This window comes from Nicotiana tabacum, chromosome 17, assembly GCF_000715075.1.
Source record: "Nicotiana tabacum cultivar K326 chromosome 17, ASM71507v2, whole genome shotgun sequence".
Lineage (NCBI taxonomy): Eukaryota > Viridiplantae > Streptophyta > Magnoliopsida > Solanales > Solanaceae > Nicotiana > Nicotiana tabacum.
In genome coordinates this window covers 70,492,972-70,519,604 of record NC_134096.1, presented here as the reverse complement: position 1 = coordinate 70,519,604, position 26,633 = coordinate 70,492,972, and the positions used below count along the sequence as shown (strand labels likewise).

The 26,633-nt window shown below is 37.6% G+C and overlaps 1 protein-coding gene across 1 annotated transcript; it reads right to left on the bottom strand.

Moving 5' to 3' along the window:
• Positions 1–20,100: 20,100 nt before the first annotated feature.
• Positions 20,101–23,062, bottom strand: LOC107798092 (putative pectinesterase/pectinesterase inhibitor 46). The gene is made up of 2 exons (XM_016621050.2): positions 21,909–23,062; positions 20,101–20,916 (listed from the first exon to the last, which is right to left on the bottom strand). The coding sequence occupies exons 1-2, from the start codon at positions 22,951–22,953 to the stop codon at positions 20,237–20,239; spliced, it is 1,725 nt and encodes a 574-aa protein (XP_016476536.1). The 5' UTR covers positions 22,954–23,062; the 3' UTR covers positions 20,101–20,236.
• Between the last annotated feature and the right edge of the window lie 3,571 nt (positions 23,063–26,633).

The following is a 26,633-nucleotide window of genomic DNA, read 5'->3' as shown; positions in this document are numbered from 1 at the left end:
CTTCTTCTTCTTCATCTCTAAGACGCATGACTGATTCCATAGTCAACATGATTGTGGTTCCCTTGGGCTTACAGACTGTCCTCTTCTTAGGCTTTAGACCCTTGGAATCCGAGATCCTTTTTGTCTTACTTTCCTTCTACGGCTTCAAAACAGGCGGTAAAACTTCTTCACCACCAGACGATGGCCTTATGACCGCATCTTTTCCGATACCTTCGAAAGGAGAATATAAGTAAAAGCATGCTTCGAATAAACATGTCACCTCGAACGACAAACGAATCAGTAGATCAAGATGAAAGCTTACCATGAGCACGAGCTTCCCATCGACCTTTTGACAAATCACGCCATGAGTGCTCGACAAATGATGACGTCGAGACCAGGTTTTTGACCCAGTTCTCGAGGTGGCGGGACTCTGTCCCGACCTTTATGAAAATGATGTATTCTTAGAGGCTTGTAGATAGATGTCATGTATGTAAAAGATTGTATGGCCTTGTCGGCCTATGTTCAGTGTACGAGTGGTTATTTTGGTCTTATAGGCCCGTATGTCTTAAGTATAAGTTGGTACTTCATGTTGTATTCTACTTATCTCATGGTAGCCTCTATGGATCAATTATCTATGATAGTATGATACGAAAAGATACGTTATGTTGGTACTCGATTGAGTAAGGTATCAGGTGCCCGTCGCGGCCCATCGGTTTGGGTCATGACAAAAGAAGTAAGACAAACAGAAAATTAAAATAGGATCACACTTACGTTTCATATTCCACTTCTCAGGAAATGGTATGCTCTCGGCCGGGATCATATCCGAGGTCTTCACTCGAACGAATTGGCCCATCCAATTCTAATACTTATCTTCATCTATGCTCGACGTGAACACCTTGGCGGCACGACGTTGAAGCTTTATCAGCTCGCCTCGGTAAAGCCGAGGACTATACAATCTTATAGGGTGGTCGAGGGTGAAGGGAAGCCCATTGATTTTGCTCACAAAGAAACAGATCAAGATCACGATCTTCCAGAAAGAAGGATGAATTTGGCCAAGGGTCACCTGGTATTTCTTGAAAAAATTGATGATGACTGGATCGAGGGGACCCAACGTGAAAGGGTTAGTATAAACACTCAGATACCCTTCTACATGGGTAGTGATCGATTCCTTCGGTGCCGGTATTACGACCTCTTTGTTTACCCAATTACAATCTTTCTTCACCACATCAAGGAAACTTACTGGTATCGAGTATATGTATATCGATACCGGCTCGCATTGACCGACAACCGAAGAGGGTTTGTCAACTTTAAAATCAGAATCAATAACACACGCCCCGGGAACGAGTTCTTCAAGGCGTGGCTCCACCACCGTTTTCTCACCGGCCGAACGAGATGAGGAAGCAACCTCTTTCTAAGGAACGGTTTTAGATATCTTGGCCATCTAGGTTTACAAAGAACAAAGAAGACGAGAAATTGAAATATTTTGGTGTTTGATGAAGAACAAACAAAGAACTTTTCAGAACTTGGAAATAGATAATTTTGGAGAAGACGAAGAACTGTGAAGGATAGAATGAGAAGAGTTGAAAGTAAAAGTTTAAAATGATGAAGGAAGGGGCTATTTATAGATTTGGCAATGACAGTTCAAAATCTGCAGTGACCGACCATCGTCTGACGCACATTTAATGCCTTGGTAACTGAACCGACAGGACATTTGGCACATACGTCATAACTGGGCTCGATGCAGACGTTATTGTATATCTAGTCATATCGTTAAAAAATCATATCGTTTCTCGCCACATTCTTTCCGAGAAATGAGGGAACTATCTGTATATGGTCAAATTCGAGTTTTCCATTCATGTAATTAATCGAGGTTGAAACATGGTGAACCGAGGGTCGTCATTGTAACATCGAGATAAGAAGTAAATCCAGGTTATTGAGCTCAAGATTCAGGGACCGATCAATATCGAGCTCGAGTCAATATCGAGCTATAATATGAAATAGTGTTATCGAGCTCAAGAGCCAGAGACCGATCAATACCGAGCCCGAGTCAATATCGATCTAGAGTCAATATCGAGCTCGAGATCCGGAGATCGACCAATACCAAGACCGACCAAGATCGAGCTAAGAGACATAGAGCCGTTGCAGCCGCACTTAGGGAGAGAATCTCGGCGGAAATTAAGGAAAAACTAATTAACTAATCTATCATGGGGTCTCCATTATGTATTTTTTTTATTATATCCAAAGTATGATTTTTTCACTATATTAAGAGTGGGTATCATTTCTGTAAGAGGAGAGATCCAGAGAAGCGTACATTGATACACTCTCATATTCAGAAATTATTGAGATTTACACACATATAGTAAAGATTATCCTTTTTTGGATTTTGAATATTGATTCATCTTGCTTGTTTATAAATCATTCTCTACTCAATTTGATTTGTATTTGATTCCTTTATACATTCAATATTTGATGTATTTCTACTTACTTTTCCGATTTATACCAAGTTATACCACGTATCCTTAATTAGAACTACGTATATATTCAACTCTATCCGTTTTTTGGGTAAACAAGTTGAGAGGTGCATTTGAGAAGGTTCCATGGAGAAAACTTGTGCTAATGATGTGGCTGCTCCTGCTCGAAGACTATACTCAAGGCGCATGCTTGCTCACCGGGGTCAGTGGCAGATCCATGATTTAAAGAGGATAAGTGTACTATTACAATGAAGTGGATTTAAATATTTATATTTGATGTAATTCAACCTTTAGGTTCTTAACAAACCGTAGGTTCAAAATAATTATTTTTACAATTTTATTGATTTTTCACGTATGTATTTACACAGTGTGACAAAAATATTAGGATCGCTTCAATTTGTTGATTACATGCTATATTATCCACTGCCACTAATTTTAATATAGACATTTAGTTTAAATATATAAAATTTTGCGGTGACAAAAGCAGAATAAAGATTTTAATCTATTAAATTTGAGAATTTTGAAAGAATAAAACAAAGAAAGAAAAAGAAAAAAGTTACGCTCAATTCTTGAAAAGAAAGGAAAAAATTAATAAGACAAATGTGGAATTTGAATCCCGGATTCTACTTGTAGTACACCCAATAGTTAATGCACCATAACTTGCGCGCCCATATATATATATTAAAAAAATATTATATTACTGTACATGATCTAGAGAGAGGGACACAGGTTCACGTGAAACCACACCACGCAAAGTGTTACTGATAATCCGTGTTGTCCCTTGTGTAATGCTGAAAATGAAAGCATATCTTACTTTTTCTTTGAATGTGGGATATCTGCTAGTATATGGAGTTAACTCCTACAATGACAGGGGATACAAAGGAAGTGATGCAATGAAAGGAATAGATGGAGTGGAATGGCGTTGGCAGGTACCCTAGTTAAGAAAGAAATGCAAGAGTGTTCCAAGGTAAGCAAAGAAATGTGGAGTCATTGGTCAGGACTCAGGAGTATGCTGGTGGATTTGTAGAAGAGCAGCTTTCAACTGATGGTGGAGCCTTTTGCTCAGTCTCAATTGGTTTCATATTTTTTTTATGACATGTGCTGTAAACCTTCCATTTGGTAAATAAAACTATATTACTTGCAAAAAAAAATTTCATAAAGAATTAGTGAGAGACAAGTTCTATCCGCTACTTTTCTGAACCTTTTGTATTGTAATATAATTGTTACTTTAAATACCTTGGCTTTTAAGCCTAAAGATCAAGGTTGAGGGCTAGTTCCACTTGGTGAGTAATTAAAGTAGAGGGTTGAATCCCATGTAGCATTTCTCTTCCCCTTCCCCGCTCCCCCGAAGTAATATGTAACATTCCTCAAATTTATAAAACTGTCAAACACGTTCAATATAGATTTTTTTTTAATTATGTCTTGAGTGCATAAAAATTATATTTCTATTATGAATTAAAACCCTTATGATTGGCTTTTGAGTTACTTCCCTATTTATAAATAATTGAATATATAAAAAGAGAATATTAATAAAGTTAATATTATTAGTTATTTGAAGTGAGTATCATTAAATAGAAGTTAAGTAAAAAAAAAAGGAGATTTTTTCTTCCTATACAATATTTGAAACTTATTTACCAAAATTATCCTAGGACATGTATATTACCCGTCCTAAACAAGGATTACTTATAAATTATATACATTTCATCTTAAAAGGCTCCCAATCCATTATTAGTGCCTTAAATTAAGGGATTCTTTACTTGGAAATAGGCATAGACAATGGTGTTAACCACCTTTCCCTTCCCTGATCAACTATATTTTTAAAAAAAGAAAAAGAAAATAAAGCAAACAGAAGGGAGAGTACAAAATAAGCAATACTTCTAAGCAAATGTCACCCTAATTGTTCTTTCTTTAAAATCTTTTTTGTAGACAAGTATATTGTATGAATTTTGGAAATAAAAGAAGAAAGAAAACTGCTTCAGCCAGTGCAATGATCATGTAGCAATGTTAAGATGCAGACAAGTGAAGCTGGAAACATTTCAATAATTTCTCTAATGATTTTGACGAAAATCCCATTTCATTAGAATATAGTTTGATATCTTTTGTCACTTATCCGTAAATAAAATACAGACATCATATTATGCTTCTCATAAAAAAAAATTTGATGGCAAACAGGCCAGAAAAGGAGGACCCTCTTAATTTACCAACAAAAGAAATCAACTGACATATATAAGCTGAGGCAAAAGTGGGCACAAGGTTAACAAGAAAAAGAAAGAAAAGAAAACTAAAACACAACCTATTCAGTGGGGACTTCTTTCATGACAACACAAGCCCCAGTTTACAAAAATTAATGCCTTTAATCAGCACATCCTATTTAAAGAAAAGAATAATGCATGGTACAACATCATACAAATTAAAAATAAATTTCATACAAATTTAGTACAAAATTTAATATATCTACAACAACATATATAAAAAAATTAAATTTCATACAACTAATTATACAATATACAACTTATTTACAACTTATCTACAACTTTCTTTGTCACGACCCAATTTCACCTGCAGTATTACCTGTAGGTCGTGATGGTGCCCAACACTACAGCTAGGCAAGCCAACTAATAAATTAAGCATACATTGATTAAACTTTTATTCCAAGAAAATAATAAAATACCAACTTCTACCAATGTGAGTGCCAAGACCCGGTGTCACAAGTGAATGAGCATCTAGTAGATTATACAAAACTCCAAATACTGTCTGAAATAAAATAGACAGAATATAAATATCAGAAGAGACACTGGTAGCTGCAGAACGGCTCAGAAAGGCAGCTCACCACTATGCCTCTGGATGACGTGGGTATGTGATGATAGGTCCTCCACTAGTACCTGTCTCAGATCCTGCACAAAAAGTGCAGCAAGTGTAGTATGAGTACGTAAACAACGTGTACCCAGTAAGTATCAAGCCTAATCTCAAAGTGGTAGAGACGAGATGGCCGACTTTGACACTCACTATAGGTCAATAACAATTGAAATAAAACTAGGATATTTAAATCAATGTGATTTACAGAATTTATTTAATCAGCAGAAATAATCAAATTCCTTCAAATGTATCAATTTTTCAATATATTAATTAAATTTTTTAATTCAGATAAATTCCAATTTATCAATTAAATCTCATTTACAGGAGTAACAATTAATTCCTTAACAAGCAAGAATAATAATTTATTAAATTCCAAAGATTTTCCAATTTACTAATTAGCTTTACAAGCTAAAATAAATTATTAAAGCATCGTGTAATTATTATTATTATTAAGCACGATTTCTGCCGAGGACGTACGGCCCGATCCAGAGTGTCGTGTACACTGCCGAGGGACGTGCGGCGCGATCCATAGATGCATCTATCTTGCCGAGGCGTTCGGCCCGCTCCACAAGAAAGGAGGACATTTTCTTATGTGCCTCCGGAAGGACAGTATGTTTATTATAAGATAAATTTGGGAGGAGAACAATTTCTTTTGACAATTAATTGATTTAAATAGAAATCAAGCCTATGAGATTTCCATCCTTTAATATCTTTATCAAACAATTCACAATATATTCATATATATCAATTAATATTAATTAATCAAAGAATATAATTTACACAAGTAATACATGCTTTGAGTCCTAAATTACCCGGACTTTAGCATTAATAGTAGCTACGCACGGACTCTCGTCACCTCGTGTGTACGTAGCCCCCCACAATTAGCAACAATTATTTAATCTTAATCACCTATGAGGTAATTTACCCCTCACAAGATTAGACAAGAGACTTACCTCGTCTTGCTCCAATTTAATCCTGTATAAGGCATTTTCCACGATTATCCAACTCCATCTGGCTCGAATCTAGCCAAAATAATTCGATACAATCACTAAATATTATAGGAATCAATTCTATAAGAAAATACTACATTTTAAAGAAAAGATCCGAAATTAATTAAAAATTTGCCCGCGGGGCCCACATCTCGGAATCCGGCGAAAGTTATGAAATCTGACAACCCATTCAATTACGAGTCCAACCATACCAGTTTCACTCAAATCCGACTCCGAATCGATACCGAAATCTCAAAATTTCGTTTCTATGAGATTTCTAAACTTTTCCAAATTTCAATCTCAAAACACTAATTAAATCGTGAAAACAATGATATATTCTTGTATATTGATCAAATCCGAGTTAGAATCACTTACCCCAATATTTTTCCCTTGAAAATCTGCCAAAAGTCGCCTCTGCTCAAGCTCAAGTTCGCCAAAAATGGCAAATGGGACGAATGTCCTCTGTTTTTATAACTGCCCAGCAGTTCGGAACTGGGCCTCGATCGCGGCATCGAACATGTGCCTTCGATCAAGGCATCGAGGGTTGGGCCTCGATCCTAGCCCTCGAGCCATACCTTCGATCATGCAATCGAGCCTTACCTTCGATCGTGACTTCGATCACAAGCTCGAGCCTGGACCTCGGTCATGGCCTCGATCATGGTATCGAGGTTGGGCCTTCGATCATAGCCTCAATCATAGCATCGAGCTTGAGCCTTCGATCAGGGCATCGAGCATGGGTCTCGATCCTAGCCCTCGAGCCTTATCTTCGATCATGCCCTCGAGCCTTGCCTTCGATCGAGGCTTCGATACTGAGCCTCGTCCCTGGCTTCGACTCAGGCCTCGATCGTGGGCTCGATATCTGAGGCTCGATATCTAGGGCTCTATCTCAGGCTCGATATCTGGGGCTCGATCTGAGGCTCGATATCTGGGGCTCGATCTGAGGCTCGATCACAGCCCAGAATATGCAGCAGAAGAGAAAATTGCAGCAGCTTTTTAAGTCCAACTTTTGATCCGTTAACCATCCGAAACTCACCCGAGGCCCCCGGGACCTCAACCAAATATACCAACAAGTCCTAAAACATCATACGAACTTAGTCGAACCTCTAAATCACATCAAACAACGCTAAAATCATGAATCATACCCCAATTCAAGCTTAATGAAACTAAGAGTTTTCAACTTCTACGTTCAATGTCGGAACCTATCAAATCAAATCCGATTGACTTCAAATTTTACACACAAGTCATAAATTACATAACGGAGCTATGAAAATTTTCGGAATTCGATTCTGACTTCGATATCAAAAAGTCAATCCCCCGGTCAAACTTTCAAACTTTAAATTCCTATTTTAGCCATTTCAAGCCTAATTTCACTACGGACTTCCAAATAAAATTCCGATCACGCTCCTAAGTCCAAAATCACCATACAGAGCTGTTGGAATCATAAAAATTCTATTCCAGGGTCGTTTTCTCAAAATGTTGACCGAAGTCAAACTTAACACTTTAAGGCCAACTTAAGGAACCAAGTGTTCCGGTTTCACCTCAAACACTTCCAAATCCCGAACCAACCATCCCTGCAAGTCATAAATCATTACAAGCACCTACGTAAAGTTTTATTTTAGGGAATGAGGTTCTAAAAGTTAAAATGACCGGTTGGGTCATTACATTCTCCACCTCTTAAACAAACGTTCATCCTCGAACAGGTTTAGAATTGTACATGGAGTGCTGAATAAGTGGGGATATCTGCTCCACATGTCTTCCTCGGCCTCCCAAGTCGCTTCCTCGACTGGTTGGCCCATCCACTGGACTTTTATTGCAGAAATCCTCTTGGACCTCAACTGGCGAACCTGTTTATCAACAATGGCAATTGGCTCCTCTTCATAACCCAAGCTATCATCTAGCTGAACTGTGCTGAAGTCTAACACATGTGATAGGTCGGCATGATACTTCCGGAGCATAGATACGTGAAAAATCGGATGAACTCCCGATAGGATGGGAGGCAAGGCAAGCTCATAAGCAACCTCCCCAACTCATTTCAACACCTCAAATGGGCCTATAAACTTTGGGCTCAATTTTCCCTTCTTCCCGAATCTCATAATCCCCTTCATCGGCGAAACCTTCAAGAGAACTTTTTCACCTACCATAAATGATATATCACGCGCTTTCTGATCCGCGTAACTCTTTTGTCTGGACTGTGCTGTACGAAGTCGCTCCTGAATCAACTTCACCTTTTCTAAGGCATCACTTACCAAATCAGTACCATATAACTTAGCCTCACCTGGCTCAAATCATCCGATAGGTGAACGACATCACTGACCATATAAAGCCTCAAATGGAGCCATCTCGATGCTGGATTGGTAACTGTTATTATAAGCAAACTCGGCCAAAGGCAGGAAACGATCCCACTGACCTCCAAAGTCAATCACACATGCCTTGAGCATATCCTCCAAAATCTGAATTGTCCTCTCTGACTGTCCATCGGTCTGCGGATGAAAGGCTTTGCTGAGCTCTACACGGGTCCCCAACTTACTCTGTACTACTCTCCAGAAATGTGAAGTAAACTGAGGGCCTCTATCTGATATGATGGAAATTGGCACACCGTGCAACCGAACTATCTCCTGAATATAAATCTGGGCCAACCTCTCTGAAGTATACGTAGTCACAACAGGAATAAAATGTGCCGACTTGGTCAACCTGTCAACAATCACCCAAACTGCATCAAACTTCCTCAAGGTCCGCGGTAACCCAACTACAAAATCCATAGTAATTCGTTCCCATTTCCACTCTGGTATAGTCATTTGTTGGAGTAGGCCACCTGGCCTCTGATACTCATATTTAACTTGCTGGCAATTTAGACACCGAGCTACATACTCAACTATGTCCTTTTTCATTCGTCGCCACCAATAATGCTGCCTCAAGTCACGATACATCTTCGTAGCACCTGGATGAATAGAATATCGAGAACTGTGTGCCTCATCCAGGATCTTTTTCCTCAGTTCATCCACATTAGGAACACACAGACGATCCTGGAGTCATAGAACACCATCTGCACCAATAGTGACTTCCTTAGTACCACCTCGTAGTACCGTTTCACGAAGAACCACCAGGTGTGGGTCATCATACTGGCGAGCCTTGATCTGTTCAAATAGTGAAGACCGGGCCACAACACATGCAAGAACTCGGCTGGGCTCTGAAATATCCAGCCTCACAAGTCTGTTAGCCAAAGACTGAATATCTGAGGCTAATGGTCTTTCCTCTGCTGAAATGAAAGCCAAACTACCCATACTCTCCGCCTTTCTGCTCAAGGCATCTGCAACCACATTTGCTTTGCCCGGATGATACAAGATACTAATATTATAATCGTTTAGTAACTCCAGCCATCTGTGCTGCCTCAAATTTAGATCCCTCTGCTTGAACAAATGCTGCAAACTGCGATGATCAGTGTAAACTTCGCAAGACCATAAAGATAATGCCTCCAAATCTTAAGAGCGTGAACAATCGCAGCTAACTCTAAATCATGTACCGGATAATTCTTTTCATGGGGCTTCAGCTGACGTGAAGCATATGCAATAACTTGCCCTTCCTGCATCAATACACAACCCAAGCCAATGCTCGAAGCGTCACAATACACTGTATCCATCCCCGAACCAGAAGGCAACACTAACACTGGTGTTGTAGTCAATGATGTCTTGAGCTTCTGAAAGCTCACCTCATAATCATCGGACCATCGGAATGGAGCACCCTTCTGGGTTAATTTGGTCAAAGGTGCTGCAATAGATAAAAAACCTTCCACAAACCGACGATAATAACTTGCCAAACCCAGAAAACTCCTGATCTCCGTCACCGAAGTGGGACGATGCCAATTCTGAACTGCCTCAATCTTTTTGGGATCAACTTTAATACCTTCGCCCGATACGATATGTCCCAAAAATGCTACAGACTCTAGCCAAAACTCACATTTAGAGAACTTAGCATATAGCTTTTGTTCCCGCAATGTCTGAAGCACTACTCTCATATGCTGCTCATGCTCCTCCTTACTACGAGAGTAGATCAAAATGTCATCAATGAAGACAATGACAAATGAGTTAATATATGGCCTGAATACCCTGTTCATCCGATCCATAAATGCTGCCGGTGCATTAGTTAAACCAAAAGACATTACCAGAAACTCATAATGACCATATCTAGTACGGAACGCAGTCTTCAGAACATCCGAATCCCGAATCTTCAACTGATGGTACCCCGACCTCAAGTCGATCTTAGAGAATACCCTAGCACCCTGCAACTGGTCAAATAGATCATCAATACGCGGCAACGGGTACTTGTTCATAATAGTGACTTTGTTCAATTGGCGATAATCAATACACATCCGCATTGTTCCATCCTTCTTTTTCACAAACAATACTGGTGCACCCTAAGGCGATACACTCGGTCTGACAAACCCTTTGGCTAGTAACTCTTCAAGCTGTTCTTCCAACTCTTTCAATTCTTTTGGAGCCATGCGATACGGTGGGATAGATATAGGCTGGGTATCTGAAGCCAAGTCAATACATAAATCAATATCACGATCAGGTGGCATACCTGGAAGATCTGACGGAAATACATCGGGAAACTCCCGAACTACAGGCACTGAATCAATAACAGGAGTCTCTGCAGTAGTATCCCGAACATAGGCTAGATAAGCCAAACAACCCTTCTCAACCATGTGTTGAGCCTTTATAAAATAAATAACTCGATTAAATGAACTAACAGGCGAACCCTTCCACTCCAGCTTAGGCAATGCTGGAATAGCCAAGGTAACAGTCTTGGCATGACAATCTAGAATAGCATGATATGGAGATAACCAGTCCATACCCAGAATAATTTCAAAATCGGTCATCTCAAGCAATAGGAGATCTGCTCTAGTTTCATAACCACAGAATGTAATAATACAGGACCGGTAGATCCGGTTCACAACAACATAATTGCCCACAGGAGTGGACACATAAATAGGAGTACTCAAGGACTCACGAGAAACACCCAGGAATAGAGCAAATAGAGATGACACATATGAATACGTAGATCCTGGATCAAATAATACTGAGGCATCTTTGCCACAAACAGAAATAATACCTGTAATCACGGCATCTGAGGCCTCTGCATCTGGTCTAGCCGGAAAAGCATAGAACCGAGCTGGAGCGCCAACTGGCTGGCCTCCGCCTGGCTGACCTCCACCTCTAGGACGACTCCTACCCACCTGTCCTCCACCTCTTGGTGGTCGGACTGCTGACCCTGCTGTACTGGTCTACCCCGAAGCCTGGGGAAAAACCTCCGCATGTGACTGGGATCCCCGCACTCGTAACAACTCTTCGGTGCGATGGGCTGCTGACTAAGTGTCTGGCCCTGGGGACCTGAATACCCACTGGGAGGACCCTGAATAGCTGGTGGGCGGTAAGAACTCTCTGGGATAGCACTGAGATAAGGTCGCACTGGAGTACCTCGAGGAGGTGGTGGTGCTAGATTTGGGGGTCTGCTGGACTGTCCCCTCACGAACTGACCTCTGCCCCCGGACGGAGCACCTCTGAACTCTCCAGAGTACCTGAACCGCTTATCTCTCATAATCTGCTCTCGGCTCCGCTGACGTACATCCTCAATCCTCCGGGCTATCTCCACAACTCGCTCATAAGAAGTACCCATCTCAACCTCTCGAGCCATAGTAGCCTGAATACCAGTATGTAAACCGGCTACAAACCTTTGCACTCTCTCCGCCTCAGTAGGGAGTATCATTAGTGCATGGCGAGATAATTCAGAAAACCTCGCCTCATAATCGGTCACTGACATCTGTCCCTGCTGGAGCTGCTCAAACTAAAACCGTAACTCTTCCCTCTGGGAGGGTGGAATATACCTGTCCAAGAAGATGCGGGTGAACCTGTCCCAAGTCATGAGAGGAGAATCTGCTAGTCTACCAAGAGCATAAGACTGCCACCATCTACGGGCTCTACCCTCTAGCTGAAAAGTAGCGAAATCAACCCCATGAGATTCCAATATCCTCATGTTGTACAGTCTATCCTTGCAACGATCAATGAAATCATGTGGATCCTCATGTCGCTCACCCCCGAAGACAGGAGGATGTAGTCTAGTCTATCTGTCCAATAGTTTCTGAGGATCGGCGGCTACAGCCGCCCTGGGCTCAGGTGTAGCTGCTGCTACTGGCTGGACTCCACCCACGGGTAATGCACCCTGGGTCTGATATATAGCAGCTGCCTGTCCATGAGCCTGTGCAGTAGGGGTCTGTGCTCCCCCGCCTGCCTGAGATGTGGCTGGGTCTGCCGGAAATAAACCGGCCTGAGTCATATTATCCATGAATCGCAGTATATGACCCATAACATCCTGAAATCCCAGTGCAGATGTGAAGTCCACCGGAGCTGGCTCTGCCACAGGCACCTCACCCTGCTCCTCAATAATAGGATTCTCTACTGGATCCACTGGCGGCATAACCGGAATAGTCCTGGGACGTCCTCGCCCTCTACCACGGGTTGGAGCCCTCCCTCGGCCTTTGCCTCGGCCTCTAGCAACTAGGAGAGTAGCTCTTCCCTGGTCTGGAATATCATTAGAGCGTGTTCTCACCATCTGTGAGAGAATAAGAGAAGGATATTTAGTACTACATCAATTGCACGATAGAATACGAAGAAAAGTAGCTTCCTAACATCATATAGCCTCTCGAAGATAAGTACAGACGTCTCCGTACTGATCCGCAAGACTCTATTAGGTCTGCTCATAACTTGTGAGACCTACATGAACCTAGTGCTCTGATACCATGTTGTCACGACCCAATTTTACCTGTAGGTCGTGATGGCGCCCAACACTACAGCTAGGCAAGCCAACTAATAAATTAAGCATACATTGATTAAACTTTTATTCCAAGAAAATAATAAAATACCAACTTCTACCAATGTGAGTGCCAAGACCCGGTGTCACAAGTGAATGAGCATCTATTAGATTATACAAAACTCCAAATACTGTCTGAAATAAAATAGACAAAATATAAATATCAGAAGAGACACTAGTAGCTACAGAACGACTCAGAAATGCAGCTCACCACTATGCCTCTGGATGACGTGGGTATGTGATGATAGGTCCTCCACTAGTACCTGTCTCAGATCCTGCACAAAAAGTGCAGCAAGTGTAGTATGAGTACGTAAACAACGTGTACCCAGTAAATATCAAGCCTAATCTCAAAGTGGTAGAGACGAGATGGCCGACTTTGACACTCACTATAGGTCAATAACAATTGAAATAAAACTAGGATATTTAAATCAATGTGATTTACAGAATTTATTTAATTAGCGAAAATAATCAAATTCCTTCAAATGTATCAATTTTCAATATATTAATTAAATTTCTTTAATTCAGATAAATTCCAATTTATCAATTAAATCTCATTTACAGGAGTAACAATTAATTCCTTAACAAGCAAGAATAATAATTTATTAAATTCCAAAGATTTTCCAATTTACTAATTAGCTTTACAAGCTGAAATAAATTATTAAAGCATCGTGTAATTATTATTATTATTAAGCACGATTTCTGCCGAGGACGTACGGCCCGATCCAGACTGTCGTGTACACTGCCGAGGGACGTGCGGCGCGATCCATAGATGCATCTATCTTGCCGAGGCGTTCGGCCTGCTCCACAAGAAAGGAGGACATTTTCTTATGTGCCTCCGGAAGGACAGTATGTTTATTATAAGTTAAATTTGGGAGGAGAACAATTTTTTTTGACAATTAATTGATTTAAATAGAAATCAAGCCTATGAGATTTCCATCCTTTAATATCTTTATCAAACAATTCACAATATATTCATATATATCAATTAATATTAATTAATCAAAGAATATAATTTACACAAGTAATACATGCTTTGAGCCCTAAATTACTCGGACTTTAGTATTAATAGTAGCTACGCACGGACTCTCGTCACCTTGTGTGTACGTAGCCCCCCACAATTAGCAACAATTATTTAATCTTAATCACCTATGAGGTAATTTCCCCCCTCACAAGATTAGACAAGAGACTTACCTCGTCTTGCTCCTATTTAATCATGTATAAGGCATTTTCCACGATTATCCAACTCCGTCTGGCTCGAATCTAGCCAAAATAATTCGATACAATCACTAAATATTATAGGAATCAATTCTATAAGAAAATACTACATTTTAAAGAAAAGATTTGAAATTAATTAAAAATTTGCCCGCGGGGCCCACATCTCGGAATCCGGCAAAAGTTATGAAATCCGATAACCCATTCAATTACGAGTCCAACCATACCAGTTTCACTCAAATCCGACTCCGAATCGATACCGAAATCTCAAAATTTCGTTTTTATGAGATTTCTAAACTTTTCCAAATTTCAATTTCAAAACACTAATTAAATCGTGAAAACAATGATATATTCTTGTATATTGATCAAATCCGAGTTAGAATCACTTTTCCCAATATTTTTTCCTTGAAAATCTGCCAAAAGTCGCCTCTGCTCAAACTCAAGTTCGCCAAAAATGGCAAATGGGACGAATGTCCTCTGTTTTTATAACTGCCCAGCAGTTCGGAACTGGGCCTCGATCGCGGCATCGAACATGTGCCTTCGATCAGGGCATCGAGGATTGGGCCTCGATCCTAGCCCTCGAGCCATACCTTCGATCATGCCATCGAGCCTTACCTTCGATCGTGACTTCGATCACAGGCTCGAGCCTGGACCTCGGTCATGGCCTCGATCAGGGTATCGAGGTTGGGCCTTCGATCATAGCCTCAATCATAGCATAGAGCTTGAGCCTTCGATCAGGGCATCGAGCATGGGTCTCGATCCTAGCCCTCGAGCCTTATCTTCGATCATGCCCTCGAGCCTTGCCTTCGATCGAGGCTTCGATACTGAGCCTCGTCCCTAGCTTCGACTCAGGCCTCGATCGTGGGCTCGATATCTGGGGCTCGATCTGAGGCTCGATATCTGGGGCTCGATCTGAGGCTCGATATCTGGGGCTCGATCTGAGGCTCGATCACAGCCCAGAATATGCAGCAGAAGAGAAAATTGCAGCAGCTTTTTAAGTCCAACTTTTGATCCATTAACCATCCGAAACTCACCCGAGGCCCTCGGGACCTCAACCAAATATACCAACAAGTCCTAAAATATCATACGAACTTAGTCGAACCTCTAAATCACATCAAACAAAGCTAAAATCATGAATCATACCCCAATTCAAGCTTAATGAAACTAAGAGTTTTCAACTTCTACGTTCAATGTCGGAACCTATCAAATCAACTCCGATTGACTTCAAATTTTACACACAAGTCATAAATTACATAACGGAGCTATGAAAATTTTCCGAATTGGATTCCGACTCCGATATCAAAAAGTCAACCCCCCGGTCAAACTTTCAAACTTTAAATTCCTATTTTAGCCATTTCAAGCCTAATTTCACTACGGACTTCCAAATAAAATTCCGATCACGCTCCTAAGTCCAAAATTACCATACGGAGCTGTTGGAATCATAAAAATTTTATTCCGGGGTCGTTTTCTCAAACTATTGACCGAAGTCAAACTTAGCACTTTAAGGCCAACTTAAGGAATCAAGTATTCCGGTTTCACCTCAAACACTTCTAAATCCCGAACCAACCATCCCCGCAAGTCATAAATCATTACAAGCACCTACAGAAAGTTTTATTTTAGGGAACGGGGTTCTAAAAATTAAAATGACCGATTGGGTCATTACATTCATACATCCTTCTTACCCAGTTAAATACAACTACAACATCATATAACTTAAATATAATTTTCATACAAATTTTATATAGTATATCTTTTGTATATTTTGTATATATTGTATGTGGTGTGTGCTTCTTCCTCTCTAAAATTCCAATCAAAACTTTCTCTCTTAATACAATTTTAATACATATCAACAACTTTAAGTAAAAAATAATAATATTGATAACTTAAATACAAATTTTATACAACGATTTATACATTATACAACTATTTTTCAACTTTCATACAATATTCAAATAATAAAAAATATATAAATATAATAGAATACAATTTATATACAATTATACTATAACTTTACTACAATTTCATAAATATATGGTATGTCATGTGTTCTTCTTCTTCTTCTTCTTCTTCTTCTTCTTCTTCTTCTTCTTCTTCTTCTTCTTCTTCTTCTTCTTCTTCTTCTTCTTCTTCTTCTTCGAGTTTCAATCTGAAATTCATCCAAAATCAAGTCTAATCTTCACCAAACCCCCTCAAAATTGAGATATAAACTCCAAACAATATTTTTAATTGTTTGAAACAACACCCAATCCAAACAAATAATGATTTTTAAAAATCTAAATTTGAATTCAAAGCTTTTTAATTGCTGTCACTGGTGGAGAGTCAAACACCTTCAAAATTTATTGATTGACAATTTCAATTTAAACACCAATTGTGCAACATGAAAGGAAATTGCTAAGTTAAAACTCTATAGTAAAACGATTGAAATTTCATTGATGAATTCCGTTAAAAATATATACAACATGAAAAGATAAAAAATAGAGAACATGAGAGGAAGAAAAATTGGGGAAAGAACAAAGAATGAAAGATTGAGAGAGAGAGAGATAGAGAGAGAGAGAGAGCGCAAGAGTGAGAGAGAATAAGGATGCAAAATAATTGATTCCTTATTCAATTCCTAATAAAAAGAGATACTCATTTAATTCCTAAAATGTATATAATTGATAAATTATATATGTCTATGTAATTAAATTAAAACTTGAGTAGAAAGAGTAATAAAGTTTCAAATAGTATATAGGAAGGTAAAAATTTAAAAAAGAAAAAGAAAAAGGGATTAGACCTAAAGGCCATAAAGTGAGCTGCTGTAAGTAAAAAGGCTTAAAGCCTCCTTATATGAAGCAAAAAAACAAGGAAGCAGAATTTTAAGTAACAAGAAACAGAGGCTCCCAGCGAAATACTAACGCAGGCAACGATAAGTTCTAGATTTCTTTACAAATCACTAATTCTTGAATTCAGGTATATAAAATTTTTTATTGTCAATTATTCTACACTAGTAATAGGTAAGAATCGAGTAGTTAATTCCCTTCTTTCTCTGTATCAACAATAATTTTTATATTTAGATGTGAAACTTTAAAATTAATTAAAATGCATTGATTTTTGTAGAATTGATTGTTTGACGGATATAAATTGGACTGGGGGCTACGTATTGGCTTGACGAGTTTTGAGGTGAGTTGATATAACCCTTTAACAAAGTGGTTTAACTCACAAAAGTACACATACAAGTTGTTTGTTGAATTGCATGAAAGAGTTAATATGTACTTAATTGGAGCGAATGAATATAATTGCTCGTTTCTCTCTTCAATGCTTCTAATAGAAAGATAATTAAATACTTTAGTAACAAATATTACTGGACAAGTTGTCTTTTGATTTGACCAACAGTTGAATTATAATATAAAGAAGCTTAACGAGCAACTTTTGCTGCTGTCATTAGATAGGACTAGCTCCTGTTACTTTACAAATCATAATCTAATACTTTGTTGAATGCTATTAAGAAATTTCTTGGTTAAGATCCAAACTGCCGTTAACACTCACAGTATTCTTTGAAAAGTTATAAGGTGTTTTCTTTTTTGATTAATGAAAAAAAGGAAAGAAGCTACAGATGGTATGCTAATAAAACTTTCCTCTTTCTTCTTCAACCAACCTCTTTTCTTTCATGTTCCTCTATAAAGGTAACATGTACGGAACTTTCATTAAAAGTTAGTTATCTCTATTTTTGACCTTACCATTTAAGTACTATAATTTTTAAGCTCCTATCATAATCCCCGGGCACTTGAGATTTGAATACATATGTTAACTTAGAATTGTTCTAACTAAAGTTTAGATGATTTATTCTGATATATATGCATAAATTTTCAAAATTTTGTGTTAATCTTATATGTCGTTTTCATATTGAAAATTCATGAAAAAACAAGAATCTTTAGAAATACTTTTGAATAGTTATTTCATGCTTTGCCATACTTTACATTTAAGGATACCAATATGAATATGTATGAATTATTCCAGAAAAGATTTAGACATGAATGATCAAGAAAGTTGATTTAGATCTTAGCGAGATCACACAATAATTTATTATTAAAGTATTTTTGGGAGTATCCTCTATTCAGAGAAGGGATTATCATCCAGGCCGAGGGTCCTGATCAAGGCGTTGGCTTCCTGAAACTACTTGTGCCAAAATAGGGAGCACACGAGCCGAGGGTCTCGTTGCTGAGAATTTATCTAGCCACGCTAAGGTATGACATATGAGCGCCGAGAACCATGAAGCGAGTGGCACCTCGGGGATTGAGACTATTCGATCAGGTTGGGATCGAACCCATGCCGATCACATGGTGACTGAGACAGAAATAAGTCAGGATAGTTGGAATTCCCGAAGCATAAAGTGAAGTATTTTTTTTTGATAAAAAAGAAAAAGAAAAGAATTTCTTTTAGAATGTTCATGAACTGCCGTTATGCAATTATTTTAGAATTGTTCCTAGAAGCTTTATGTTTTTCATGCATTTAAAATCTTTGCTTGCAATGTATATTTTATGAAAGTTTCGTCCTCTGTCATTGAGACTCACTAAGTACAATGGATGGTACTGACGTTCTCTTTTGGGAACCTGCGTTGGTATGCGGTACAACGTAAGAACCGGTTTTGCAGGCGAGCAGGCTATAAGTTAGGACTTCCCTCACTTCCAGTGCTATTGGTGAGCTACGCTTTTGTTCGTGGAGTATTCCTTTGAGTCGTCATTATTTAGCTATTTCTTTGTTTACTTGGAGAACTAGCCAGGAAATCTCATGTCCCGAGCAGTGCGTCAGTTTATCAGTAGAGGCTTCATAGACACGGTCGGTGGGTTAAGATTCAAGTGTTTTTGATAATAACTTTGTAGTATTTTAGTAGTTACTACGAATAAAGTTTTGGAGTTGATTTACTTTAGATATTCAAATTATCTAAAAGTATTTGATTAAAATATTGCCTTGTTGCATAAAAAGTTTGAAGTTATAATAGTTTTGATAAGCATAAATAGTTCACTCGGTCGAATTTAGTGATCGGGTATCAGTCGCGACTTGTTCAGAAAATGGGCCTGACATAATAAATTTCTTTTTTTTTTTAAAAAAGGAAAAGGTCTAAAAGATCAGTGTTTGCCTAAGCAAGTGAAACAACCTATTTTTTCTAGCAGAATGTTGACATATTAAGTTGCCCCAAAATCTTTAGTTGCAGCGCATGAAACATCCCAGACTTTCAGTTAGTTTTTAATTTACTCATTGATAATTACCACAAATAGGTCAGCTTGAAAGTTCCAAATTTTGGCGAGTTAAATAGGAATATTTTTTGTTTTGATTCATGCTTACGAGTTATAACCGCGTCCGAATATTTGAAAAAGGACTAACTAAAATATAATACGACCCAATCAATATTATTTACAGTAGAAGAAAATTGACCAGATCTAATGGAAGAACAAAGAAAAAAAATAAAGAGTTAAGAAATTGAAATGCATTTCCACGTTAATTAATTAAGTTATACATAGAGTAAATTTTCAACAGAATTTTACTCCCCATTAATTTTTTAAAAAAGTTTATAGTTTTAGACATTCAATATTATATAAAAAGTACTTTTTGTTACACTGTATAGTATGGATACAACATAAAAGATATTAATTTAACTTACGATAACTATATAGTAAAAGAAAATATTAAAGTAATGGTTTGTAAAGTCAAATTGATAGAGAAAGAATGACATTAAACTTTATAATTTCAAATGTAACAAAACAATTAAGGGTCTTAACCCCTAGAGTGTATAACATATTCTTTGGCTCTTAGAGCTCCACAAGTAACACCAATAACAAAAAACAAAAATTAACCTTGTAGGTGGAGAAAAAAAATGATTTATTTGACTCAGATATCCTTTTTGAAACTCACTCCGGTTGACGGGAGCCATTTGTCACCTTGAATGAATTTCTGAACAGAAAACTTGCTAGCTTCTTTACTAGTAATATTCAATTTCAATCCTTTCCAGTTGACTCTATTTTTAGTCACAGCCCCAGGTCCGAAGTTTCTATATTCAGCATAGAAAATAGTATCTGGTGCTGTAGTACCCACCCAAGGTAACCACCCTGTAGGATCAATAAAGCTGGCCATTGTTGTATGCATAATAACGGTTGTTGAAAAGTTTTTCCATGGCCTACCCAAGAAAGTACTAACTCCAGTGAGATTTGCTGAGGGCCAAATTGTGCAATTTTGAATAGAAATGCCAGTGTTTTGATTGGGGTCGATCTTGCCTTGAGCCGTGATGGTATTCTTTTGACCAGGCATTGGTTTCTTGGGAAGTATGTGACAGTTTTGGAACACAACTGCTGAATTACCAAATATGAAGTCAACTGTGCCATAGATTCTGCATTCTCTGTAGAATTGGCGATTGGAGTGTGGGTATAGTGTGTCTTGGTAAGCGTCGAATTTGCAGCGGTAAAAGACAGAGAGATCAGCAGTTGACATTAGAGCCACGGCTTGATGCTTAGCTGCACCTGCTGTGTTGCGGAACCCCATGTCACGAGCTATGAATCCCTTGCCAAACACAGCTGCGTAGGAAGAAAAATGGAAAAAACAATTAGACTTAAATATAACAAGTACGCCCTAGTCCCAAATAAGTTGGGGTCTACATGACAAATAAATGGACATTGAACCTCGACATCAAAAGCTAGATTATGAGGTTAGAACTGTCAAAGACTAAATAAGGAGACCCCCCCTCCCCCTCCCCCTCCCCCAATTTATATATGGGACTCACACTCCTTTGCACGCCCATGACTGGACATTTAGACCGTTGACGTTGACAGTATTGTGGGGCAATCATCAAGTAAATTAGGATGAACCTTTGATATATGATACTACAATAAAGAAATAGATCTTAAACTTAACTAAACCCCAAAAACTAGTTCATGAGGTGAGAATTGCGTAAGGCCATATAAGGAAACTCATTTATATTTTTCCTTCCGATGTGGGACTCAACATGCTATATGAGCATGAATCCTCAATTCTGCAATTTTTGCATCAAATACTTGTTCAACCTATAAAGGATAGCCTAGTGTACTAAGCTCCCGCTATGCACGGGGTCCGGGCAAGGGCTAGACCACAAGGGTCTGTTATACGTAACCTTACCCTACATTTCTGCTAGAAGATGTTTCTACGGCTTGAATCTATATAGAACATAATTTATATGTGCCCAAAAAAATAAATGTTACGCACCTTTACAACAACGGGTGCTTGTTGTATTCAACTCTCCCTATTTCTATAGTTAAATTTCTTTAAAATATAATTGTAGTCGAAGGGGGGTGCGTAGCAACAAAATAAATAAATAAAAAAAATTCAAACCATGCGAGTGACAACTCAGTAAATGAAGCTCCGAGGTGCATAACAAGAGATGTATAGACAAAGAGTCCTATTGTTCTAATAACGATATGAAACCTTCGTGCATTCAATAATTAACTTGCATGCATGTAGCCTAGGATTTAAAAAATTGTATCAACCTTGCCAATATATATGTTTCATGCAAAATTTGGACCAAGAAACTTACCAAAAGTTGCAGTTTGAAAAGTGGGAGTGCCATCTACAAAGTTGAGAGAGCCAGATACAATGGTTGCATCCATGCCATCACCAATCATCATTACATTCCATTTCTTCTTCTCAACCCTAACATTCTCAACATAAACACCCTTTTTCACATAAATCACAAACCTCTTGTTACTCTTCTCAGGTACAGCCTTAAGAGCCTTACTAATAGTAATAAAATCCCCAGAGCCATCTTTAGCCACCACAACATCCACTTTGGTCGAATTTTTTCCTTTTGAAGATTGAAGCAATTTCCTATCATTCGAACCCATCCAGCTTGGAAAATCTCCATCAAAATTCATCAAACGACGTCTTCTCCCGATTCCACCCAAGGAATCCATTGAATCAATTGAATTCTGAATTGATTGATCAATGTTATCAATAATAGCCAAACTGTTACTAGTATATTCGCCCGAATTCTTAAAATTATGGGAAGCAATACTAGCAAAAGCATAAGTAACATTCCCAAAACCATCAATGCATGTTTGTTGGTAAGTTCCAGCTGCACTTAGCCTTGTTTTGAGATCAGAAAATGCCTCGGAAAATGACTTGTTTGGGATCGAAAGAGATTCATTCAGGCTATCTAGTGAAAGTGAAATAAGTTCATGACAACTTCCTAAGGCCTTAACAGCCATAGGGTCAGAAATATTCTTCAATTCTGGCATATTGAAGAAGTCATCTGAAGTTCTTGACAATTCGTCGATAGCAACTTGGACGGATAATTTGTAAATATCTTGAGGTTTAAGGTTGTTTGATTTGGCTAGAGGACCAAGACTATTGTAACAAGATTGAGGATATAAGGTTATGTCACAAATAGCTTTGATAGCTGTGGAAAAAGACTTGGATTGGTTGCCTGAATTCCCATTATTTTTGCCAAGAGTTATTCCAACTACAGCAGCCACAATACAACCAACGAGAACTATGGAAGAAATGGCAATAATACTGATTCTCTTGATTGTTTTTTTGCGAGCAGCCACACTTTCTTGATCATTTTCATTAGAAAGGGCCATTTTTTGAGTATTTGTTTTTCCCTTCTCCTTTTTGTTTTTTTTTCCTTGATAAGGGAATTGGAAAGGGAAGTATTTATATAAGATGGGTTTTATGTTTTACGTGCAAGGAATAAATGTTATCTTAGGGAGTTAAGAGTTATGAAGAAGAGTCTATTGAAACGAATGTGCTAGTCATGTCTTCTTTTGTTTTGGACCAGTTCAGCTCTAGGAATGTTATAAATTAAGGGCGTGACATATTACATTGTTATAAAAAAAAGCGAGGAGACTATTCGCTGGGTGAGGTGGGATTCGGGGTGGTGTGGGAGAGGGTGTTTGACAAAAAGTTAGTTGTCATTGTTAGTTGTAATGCTTATTAAATAGAGTTAGTTGTAATTACTTTTTAAGCAATATGATAGTATAGATTATTGTTACATGGCCAATATATGGAATTTAAACTCATATAACAATATAAGAAAAGGACTTATAAATATAAAAGTAGAATATGCAGGGATAGAATAGAAGCAAGAAAAATTTAGGAAAACTGGATGCACAAGAAAAATTTAGGAAAACTGGATGCACAAGAAAAATTTAGGAAAACTGGATGCATTTTCTATTGTATTAACAATGTAGTAGCGGGCATTGAGGTAGCCGCGTTGCCGTGTTTGCGGTTTCCATAATAGCAATAGATACTATTTCAATTTGTTCTTTTTTTCCTTTCGAATCTGACCAAATCCAAGAAGATTCTCTATTCATTAGTCACTTGTTTTTTTTTTTTTTTCCTATATATGTAATTATGCATAAAGAGAATCAGAAAAGAAAGAATTGGATAGTGGGTAGTTCACCTGATTTTTTAACAATATTTGGGTTTTATCTTTTTTCCGGAGAGGAAGAGCAACATATTTATTATAATTAATTTTTTTTAAAAAGAAAAGTATATATTTTCGTATTTTTCTTTATGGGAAAAAAGATCATGAGAAAATGATACTGAATTTCCATGAATTAATTAACTCATTCCTTTTCATATCCGCTATGTAGACTCTCAGAGTTACATACCGGGAAAGAATTTGTGAGATACAGGCTCGGCTTCATCTGCTGCTTGTGTGAGTTGAACCTCTTTAATAGTGAAATTTGCGACGTTAATTTTTTTTGATATTTTTTGTAAATTTTTTCGTAAATATATGTCAATTAACCGAATCACCATAGGTTTTTATATTTCCTATGACATGTTTCTCTTTTGTCTTTTGATTTTATCATCAAAATAATTTTGTTAACTTTCTCACCGTACATGATTATTTCGATCCTAAAATGCTCCTCAACTCAAATAATCATTTATTTCTTAAACGAAATTACGTACAGACATGATATCTAGCAATCTCAAATAAGTAGCAGCAGAATACCTCACCGCACTATTTCTTTGTGGTAATGACTGTGAACTTAATTATATATGTATAAAATTGTTAGATAAGAATATTATTTTTCCTAGTGATGCATGTTTACTAGTTATAACCGCGTCCGAACATTTTAAAAGGACTAGTTAAAGTACCGAATCAACATTCTAAAAAACAAAAGAAAGTGATTTAGTCCCATCCCAATTTCTTTGGGACTATTTACTTAACGAGTGTCGACTTGGCAAGTTTTAGTGGAAGAAAGTTTTAAAGTAATGGTTGCAAAGGTAATTTGATAGAGAAAAAGAAAGATTGAAGTATATAATATCAGTAACTAGATGAATTTAAGTTCTAAAAATTATAAAAGTTGTATATAAAATAAAATGACGTCAAACATTCTTGATTTACAAATCAAATTAAAACTCAACTGTAATGACATAACATTACGTTTATTGGCAAACCCATACCATTGAAATCGTAAGAAACAGAATTAATAGATAGCCGAAAGTGACTTGCATGTTTATTAAAGATTTTGGAATATTTGACTTTGACCAATAAATTAGCTTTGCAATTTTAGCAAAGCAATCAATAACTAGTTGCCAGTTAGAGTTTACAAAACAAACCATAACGACTTTTCGAGTTTGAGAAACTGTCAATGTGTATATATATATATATATATATATTTCCTTCTTATTTTTCATATTGCATCTTGTTTCTGATCAAAGAAAATGAAAAAAAATTGTCTTTTTAAAAAAAGGTAAAAATTAAAGTAACAATGCCTGCCAAGAATGGGATACATGATGTGATAGCTGACAGTACATGCAAAGTAAGGAGTTTCAATTGCTAACAACAAAAATATAACAATAACAACAATAAATTCAGTAATAATCCACACCTGGGCCTGGCTTCAATTTGTAGAATTTGTAATTATATCGTGGCATCACCTTCATCATTTCTAGGATATGAGAACTCTATTAAGTACTTAAACTAGTCTCTTACGTATGCATATGCTGTATCAAAGACATGTGAAGAGAAAACAAAAGGTATTAGTATTAGGAAACTTTGGCTTCTTTCACGAATTCACGTACTGAAAAGAACGATTCTGATCAAAACTGTGGCTCTTGGCAGTTTGGATAAGAGAACTCAGCCTTAATTTATGAGCTACAATATGGACCATTAATATCCTTTACGTGTAGTTTTGTGGTCTCACCGTTTAATAAAGTTTCATACAAAAGCAGGTGAATAGTGTGAATTTGTCATCTTCAATAATGAGAGGTGCCTTTCAATTTTCTAATAACTAACGGTCAGTTCTCCTATTACCAAAATATTTTGTAAAAGGTAAGTGCCAGTTTTTCGTTTACCAACAATGCACGGAAAGTTCGAGTATATGGTTAAAATTGAACACGAACTTGTGGTTCAACTAGATCGAGTTGAACTTATAGTAAAATGAAATTTGATTTAAAGTTACCTTAATCTTGATCACTTAGAGAAGGTCTCAATTAACTTGAATATATTTCATCTTCATGTGTTACATGTTTGTTTACCCTCAAAATCGGATAACAATTAAATTTGTAAATGGTTTTAAGGATATGTAGATTAATTTGATACAAAAAGATAAATTAAGTTAGAATGGACAAGTAAAGATACAATAACTTCAAACCACGCGAGGAGGATGATTCCAGCCTTGGTGAAGCATTCACCCTCGATCCGGGCTCACAGTGGACAATTTTGATGAACGAGAGAAAAAGCTTACAATAACAGTGAAAATAATAATATATTGCTTTGGAATACATGTTACAATGTCCCTAATGAATTATTAGACCCCCCTTTATATAGTAGAGGAATCCTACTCTAAGTACAATTCTATAAAAGGTAAAAAATTTTCTGTTTAACTGATTGCCAGTTCTTCATCGATACGTGCCGGGATCCACGCCGCTATATTCGTTCAGACACGGATGTTACAGCCTTCTGTTGGTCGTGCTTGATTGCCCAACAATATCTTCCGAAGTATTTCAGGATTTGGATCGATCTCGAATCATGACCCCGACATTCTCGAAGGCAGAAAACGTGCCCCTGGATTCTGACTCGATGAGACCTTGGTTTCGATTTCGATCCTTCACAATCATATCTCGAGTTCGTTTTACTCTATTAGAGACCGGAGTGTATCATGATCCCGATTTTTACCCGTATACAATGTTCCCTTCTAGATATTGAATTATGGCATGACAACTGTCTAGTATTAGTATATTAATTAGGGAATGAGTAGTGTAACAAGGAGAATTATCTGATATCAATTACAGAATTCCAGTCTCAGCT

Excerpts from the sequence above, each read along its gene's own strand:
- LOC107798092 (XM_016621050.2), bottom strand. The coding sequence starts at position 22,953 with ATGGCCCTTTCTAATGAAAATGATCAAGAAAGTGTGGCTGCTCGCAAA. Across the intron at positions 20,917-21,908 it reads TTTTCAAACTGCAACTTTTG|CTGTGTTTGGCAAGGGATTC; the intron begins GTAAGTTTCTTG and ends CTTCCTACGCAG.